Genomic DNA, 7678 nt, shown 5'->3' with positions numbered 1-7678 from the left:
TGGGGGGGGAAGGACACAGAAAGTTCCAGAAAGAGGGGGGGGGAGGGAAAGAAGGAAAAGAAGCTAGAAAGGTGAGCCGGGAGGCCGCAAGTATTGCACCATGGGATGGATTTAAGCTTTATCTCAGTGGTACTGGGAGCCACTGAAGGTTCTTATGCAAGGTAAATCTGCAGTTTGGAAAAACCAGTGAAGAGGTGATGGCAGACTTCATGCATCTTCGGGCTCTGGGGCTCTGACACCGGTGCTCTAGGCCATAGGATGGGTATGGGGCGTGGGGGGGGACTGTGCCCTGTCCCAACAGCAAAACCTGTAAAAATGGGAAGATTGTTGAGCTAGGAACTGTTGGACACAAGTGAGTTGAATAGAAACTCATCTGAGAATATGAAAATGATCACTTGTGATGTATTTTTCTTCAGTTATTGGTTGCTCAATCACTGATTTCTGCCTTCTGCCAATGCAGACCCTGTGCTGCTAGACCTTCTGATTTTCTAAGAAAAGTCTGAAATCTGGACATTTTATACATAATCTGATTTTAAAACTATTTTATTTAGGGAACCAACAGTTAGCGTAATGGCTATGTCACTGGACTCCCACATAGTCGACCACGGTTCGCGTCCCGGACCTGGTGGCTTTAAACTCATGCCGGGCACGTGTCCGTGCGTGTCCAAGATCCCGAGAGGAGAATGGAGGAGAAGGATTGCGGCGTGACCATCCCCCCTGGGGGGTGATTTCTTGCTTTCTGTCTCTATGTCTCTCTCTGTCTGTCTGGCGAGTGCATGCACCCTATAGCGAAAACCTCTCAAAAAAAAATTATTTTATTTAAACACACATGCTCAGTCCAGATGGACTGAATGAAATGCTCCATGGGTCCATTGGTCCCTGTTTACTACCTGTGGCTCTCAAAGTGTGCAACCCGGCCTGATCTACGGAGAGCGGCCAGGCTGACAAAAAAGGAGCTGGTTCTGGGACCAGCATAGAGCGGCAAGGAATCTGCTCCCCAGTGTGAGGGGCAGAAGCGGGGAAGGTGGGATGTCACCCCAGACTCTGGCCACGTCCTTGAGTGAGCATGAGCACCAATCACAGAGAAGGAGCACAGGAGGAAGGGCAGGCTGCTGGCGAGGGTGCGAGAAGGGAGGCAGGGTGCCAGGGCCACACAGAGATTTCTTTTGCACACGCTGAACTAGAGATGTCGGTCACTTCCCAGGGACAGCGTGTAGAAGAAATCCACAGAGACTTAGACAGGAAATAGTTATGCTGGAACATGAGACGTGGCATCACGTGTTTAGAATTGGTGTGAGAAAAGCCAGGTCGCCATGGAGAATGTGCAGGTTCACGCATTGGTTCAGCTTGGCATTCTGGAGTTCCTGCTAAGCTCCAGGACTGGCTGCGAGGGGTTTGGTAGCAACCAAGAAAGACAAGGAGCTGTTCTTTATGAGCTTGTATCTTAATGGGGTGTCCACATCGGAGAGACAATGGCATGGTTGTGGGGGTACCACAGACAGACAAGAGCCCAGAGCTCGGGAAGGACCCTGAGGAAAATCCCAGCTCAGCATCGGTGCGAACGTGGTCTGCTGCAGAATTCAGTACTCCGTTGCAGATAACAACGTCATCCCCTGGCTTTCTCTGTCCAGGCCATCGCTCTTTGACATAGCGACAGATGACCGCCACCTGTCCATAAGGCTCTCTTACTAGCTGGAATGCCCTAGATCATTGGGGAAGCTTTTACATCTGCTCCCATAGGAGCAAGCACGGCACCCAGGCCTCCACCGACACAGCTCCTGGTGTCCCGGACAAAACTGTAAATTCCACAAGGGCAAACACTGTGTTTAATTCTTGGCTTACAGTTCCGTGAGCTTAGCTACTTATGATTTGACTCACCTAGACAAATCTTCCAGTCCAATATCTCAGGGATTTTAGACAAGGCCTTCTCTAACAATTCTAGCGGAGGAGAATTCCATGTTTCTAAACACTTTCCAGTGGTCCTCAGATGAAAACCAAGTGAACATGTCAACAGCAGAGATGTTTGCTCTCCCTGCCATGCTCACGCTAAAGACTTCTTTCGCCTTAGTCTAAACTCCTTAAGTCGTATCTTAACCCTCTGTTTTATTTGCTTATCACCGATAGAATAAAAGATGGACAGCTCAGTAACAATTCTTCACATCTCAAATAAAGTTCCTTCACTTTCCATTGACTTTTACTCATCAAGATTTGAAGAGGTGGTTTTCGTCTGGTCCCTAATGTCTGTCTGTCTGGTTGCTGCCCAGGCAGCACTTACCTGCTGTAGCCCTTCGGTGATAGACGTTACTGGAGCCATCCCACAGGTCAAGGCTGAGAGCATGTACCCATCCGAGCCAATGGAACTATTAAAATTTCCTTGCTAAAAGAGAAAAGGGGAAAAAAGACAACTATAGCAACATGGAGAAGAATGAGTTCAACCTGTCGGAGACAGTGAAGTGTGTGAGTTCCATTTGGTAGGATAAGATGGTAACAAAACATCTACCAGAGCTCGTAAGCAGACACACTATCTTGGGAGACGGGGCATTCTAACAATGTGAGTCCACAGATCCCTGCAGGTCCTGAGACCCTTTCATGGGATTTCCAAGGACAAAATAATTGTCCTTCAGCCTTTCTCATCAGAGTAACATTTACACCTGCCAGAGTAGCACTTGCTCATGCCAGCGCGTTGGCATGAATCACAGTGTTCTTGCCAAACTGGGCTAGCAGTCCTCCTCCCTGCCAGTGCCACACACCTTGCAGTGATACATAAATACACAAAGAAGGTAAAACTTTGAAAGATCTCCTAAAAATTGGGTCCGGCAGGTGGTGTGGCGGTTAAGGGCACTGGACTCCCACATGGCTGACTGTGGTTCGAGTCCTGGACCAGGCAGCTTGCTTTCTCACTTTCCCTTTCTCTCTCTCTCTCTCTGTCCTTCTCTGGTCAAATTAAAATGAATGAATGAAGTTAAATAAAATAATAATTTTTTTGAGAGTTTTTTGCTATAGGGCGCACGTGCTCACCAGAAAGAAAGACAGAGAGATAGACAGTGAGAAATCAACACCCAGAAAGGATGGCCATGCCGGAATCCCTTGTCCTCCATTCTCCTCTCGGGATCTTGGGCATGCACACACATGTGCCTGGCGTGAGTTTAAGCCACCAGGTTCAGGACTTGAACGGCGGTTGACTACATGGGAGCCCAGCAACATAGCCATTATGCTAACTTCTGGTCCCCCAATAAAATAATTAAAAAAAAAAAAAAAAAGGAAAAAAAAAACCTCCTAAAATTTAAAATCGCCAAGTTTGTTGGAGAAAAAAAGATGCCCCTAAGAAAGTCAATAGTCTTACTAATTTACAACCTTGAGGACTTTTTCTTAATGTTCTGTGATGAATGAGAAATACACTCCATGCATCTCGCCGTGTTGTGTACCAAAGGACAGTGGACGCCCTGGTGTGACTGCCAGGTCAGGGGCAGAACCTGCTGTTTTCGTCACGGAACACTGTTTCTATTACACATGGAAGAACCACTGACAAGCATCTCTGGTCAGTCAGCCTTGGGTAAGTGGCAGACTTATAGAAAATGAATGAAGGGAGCCTGTCACTACAATGAGGACAACTGGTCATGGCTGGACTTAGTGGTAAATCTGATCTTTCAAGAAAAAATGAAGGTTGTGAAAACTTCCATCCGCCATAGTGAGATTGTCAGTGTCTCACTACATACTTTTATGATGGAAACAGAAGCAAGACTGATGAATGCACTTTTCTGGATAACTCAGTGAACCCATATTTTCCGAATGACTAATACATGATGCTACAAAATCATGAATGGGTAAAAGACCTATTCAAAGTGCAAGACAGACTCATAGATTTTAATGGACAGAGAACAAAACGCTCTTTGATGCTGCTTCCAATTCCACATTGCAACTAGCCTTTAAGAAACTATCATTTGTCAAACTGGAATTTAATATTCAAAAAAAAAAATGCCCATAATTTTTTGAAAAGCTTAGTGAACTACTCCTCACTTTTACAACTGTGGATCTGTGTATAACCAGATCTTTCCTTTTTGCTCTCTTCTTTTCTTTTTTTAAAATAATTTTGCCAGAGTGTGAATGATTGCCAGAGACAGAGAGAGGGAGAGAAAGAAAGCACTCCCCAGCGGGGCGTGGTCATACCGCAATCATTTCTTCATTCTCAGTCCTGATGGGATTTTGGGCATGCACACATACACATATACACCGGGCATGCTTCTCAAGTTACCAGGGTTGGGATTTGCAGTACACCATGTGAGATCTGACTACCTTAACACAAGGCCATGGGGCCAGCCCAGATCTGCTTCACGTCATTCAACCGGAGAGCACATTCCAGGAGGGTAAATGCACAAGCAGCTATGAAAGTCCAACTGTCTGCAATTAACCCAGACCGTTAGGAGGCAGGGCAGCGTGTAAGACAACGACACTCTTCTCACTTAGGTTTTGTTTGAACTAATGATTTTTGGAAATAATGTCACATTAAAATATAATGGGTTTGGGGTCCGGAGGTGCTGTGGTGGCTAAGGTGCTGGACTCCCACATGGCTGACCACAGTTTGAGTCCTGGACCTGCCGGCTGGCTTTCTCACTTTCCTTCTCTCTCTGTCTCTGGTCAAATTAAAATAATAATAATAATAATATTAAATGAATAATTCAATTAAAAATATAATGGGTTTATTATTGTCATTTAAAAAAATGAACAAATAAATATTTTTAAATGACAAATTTCAACTTCCAATATGGCAAGTACTGATAAGTGCATGAAGGTAATTCACGAAGTTCAAGGAAGAACTGAATTCATGTCTGAGTTTATTATGGTACAGAAATGTTTGAAACCTATGTATAGTTTTTTCATAATATGCATTCTCCATGAAATTTTTAAAAGTTTATTTATTTAGATCCATGAGTGAGAGAGACAGAGATAGTCCTGACACCACAGTCCACCCTCAGCCTTAGCCCACCACAAGGCATGGGCACATGCGTGCCGACACTCAGGGAGGTCTCCAGTCATGTACTCGGAACCTTTCCACGTGGGTCTGCCTTTTACCACTGGACCACTGTGAGGCGCCTCTGTGACCTTTTAGAAGACCTTTCATAACCCATGTAAACAAACGTTTTCTGGGGTTAACAATTTATAAGAGTATAAAGTGGCTAAGAGAAGAAAAAGTTTGAAAACCATCAGATTAAAGGAATCCCACCCAAATACAAAGAGCTCTTTGGTATCATTTAAAAACACCAAGTGTATTAGCTTCGACTTGGCATAAGCAGGAAAAACACAGTCCCTCTGTAGCCACTTGTGACATCTTCCTATGCCTTTCAATGTGGCCAGGGCAAAGGTCTCTCCTTCTGTGTATTTTAATAAAGATCAACAGTTCTTTTATCCTTTTCAGTTCAGTCTGATGCAACAGTACTCATGTTACTTCAAAGCTGTCCTACAGAGTACGGACGCCTCTCATTCCAAACTCAATGTGCACTTACGGCTGACAGACATCCTTCATAAATGTATGTTTTTCTGCATGGTGAATGGACATGTTGTCAGAAAGTACATGGCACCTGGGGCCAGGTGATGGTGTAGCAGTAATGCAACTGGACCCACAAGGGAAGGGTCCTGAGACTGCATCCCAGGAACCCCTGGAGCATGCTGGGTACTTGCACGCTCATGATCCAGGCTGGCTGAGATAGGGGTAGGTCACAGGGTAAAGACCCTATGGGAGATGCTCTATTCTCTCTCTCTGACGGAAGGAATAAATATATAAACTTAAAAACAAAAAAGCATGTGGCTCGAATGCTGTTCTTCTGCAAAATAACACATGGTTTCTAAACATAGAACTTTTTATTCCAAGTAAACACAGTAGCCCAGACACCATGTCAGCTGGGATGACAGGATGAGGGGCCTGATGGGCTGGATGCATTTTCTTATTAATTAACTTTTGGGAAAATGATATTAGGAAGCAAGAAGGAGAGAGAAAATTCCTTCATCAATAAGTCTGCCAATAAAGCACTAAAATAATCTAACCCTGAAAATACTGTGGGAAAGACGAAGAAATAGGCTGCATAGAGTATATTGTTTACAAATCATAAATAAGTCTGTTTTTTTTTTTTTTTAAGAGTCAGAATTCCCAGACATCCTTACTGGTAAACTTGTATCGAAGGCGAAGGTATATAATTACTTTCCAGGAGCCTGCTAATTGATATGGAATGAATACGGAATCAATAATTCTAAGGGAAGCAATGTAGAGTCCAATATTAGATAAGATGTATTTCAGTGATTAAAAAATTCTAGTAATTTATGTTTTGCAATAAGCCCTTTGATAAATATCTTTCCAAAAATACAATAATACAATGACCAACAGTATAGAAAGCAAAATTAGGATTTTACTCACTATGGCATCTTTAACAATTTGTTTGGCCACCTGCTCTGGTTTGCACACAGATGTAGTCTCTGAAATAAGCCGAGTCTCTAAAGGCTGAAAGTGAAAAAAAAAAAAAAGTATAAATCAATACCATTATTGCCCATTATGTTAACAACTAAATAATTCTTGTAGCCTTCCAATTTTCAAATAAAATCCAATCTTCTACCTTTGAGCAGATTCCAATTTTTGAATAAGATCCCACTGGATTTTGTATCATTTTTTACCTGGTTACTATGTAAAATTCAGCCTGGCAGCTGAAGCAAGACAGAGGCCCTCTCTATTCTCTGGAGGACGGGTGTGGTCTCAGCTCCAGGGAGGACCATCAGAGCTAGAAGGAGAACACACCACCAGGCACAAGTTCAGAAAGACCCACCACCACCACCCCCGGGCTCTTGAGTGCTGGCCAGACACCTGAGGATGGTGTTTAAACAGGGGTAGGCCCTGCATCCTAAGCAAGTTTGACCCCACAACCAGTAGCTCCCTCTGACCAACTATCAGGCCAGCAGAGGACTGATGTCCAGAGACAGCCCCGACCCAGGGCCTGCCCAACAACTGCAGCTGTTTCTTACAAGACCTGCAGAGGAGGTCTTGGCAGAGGAGCCAGTCAGCAAGCCGAAGGATAAGTCGAAAGATAAGGCGCCACATAGGGGACAGGGCTGAGCATCCCTAGTTTGGCTGTGTGACAGTTACCAGGCTGATGTTCCAGGCACCAAATCCTGGACTTTTGTTCTTCAAAGGGTGGTTAAAGACCCACTTCAACTCTCATCTAGTTCAAAATGCCTTTCCTGAATTCCTAACTGGTGGTAATCACTCTTCTTCGAATGTTTCTGCCTTGATCACAGCTGTGTGTGTTCATGGATTTCACCTCCTAAATTTCTTGTGGACAAGGTCTTCTTTATTTTTCATTTATCTTTGACTCTTCTTTGTGGACCCTCTGCACATGCGTGCTAAAAAAATTCTTTAAAAGAGAGTTTCAGGTCAAAGTGTCAAACTAAAGCCTTAAACTGCAGGAGACTAAACACCTTATTTACCATGGATGCCCTAAAAATTAAATAAAATAAAAACCAGAATATACTTTTTTTTTTAAGAGAGGTTTTCGCTATAGGGCACGGGCGCTCACCAGACAGATAGAGAGAGACATAGAGACAGAAAGCGAGAAATCACCCTCCAGGGGGGGTGGCCACGCCGCAATCCCTTCTCCTCCATTCTCCTCTCGGGATCTTGGGCACGCACGCACCCACG

At 44.2% G+C, this 7678-nt stretch overlaps 1 protein-coding gene across 3 annotated transcripts in view; it reads right to left on the bottom strand.

Annotated features, from left to right (window-relative positions):
* KDSR (3-ketodihydrosphingosine reductase) overlaps positions 1-7678 on the bottom strand; it is a 48913-nt gene that overhangs the window by 5816 nt on the left and 35419 nt on the right. Inside the window, exons 7-9 of one of the 3 annotated variants that reach the window (XM_027766173.1) lie at positions 6407-6490; positions 2276-2377; positions 54-307 (exon numbers count right to left, since the gene is read on the bottom strand). In XM_027766173.1, coding sequence (XP_027621974.1) covers positions 119-307; positions 2276-2377; positions 6407-6490 — 375 coding nt within the window. In that variant the 3' untranslated portion in view covers positions 54-118. Of the gene's footprint in view, positions 1-53; positions 308-2275; positions 2378-6406; positions 6491-7678 lie in introns of those variants that run through there. The other 2 variants (XM_014582009.2, XM_006141835.2) reach the window with 2 other exon arrangements.

Source organism: Tupaia chinensis, unplaced genomic scaffold, assembly GCF_000334495.1.
Source record: "Tupaia chinensis unplaced genomic scaffold, TupChi_1.0 Scaffold000065_1, whole genome shotgun sequence".
NCBI lineage: Eukaryota > Metazoa > Chordata > Mammalia > Scandentia > Tupaiidae > Tupaia > Tupaia belangeri.
Note: the sequence above shows the minus strand (reverse complement) of the source record. Positions and strands in the feature narration are given on the sequence as shown.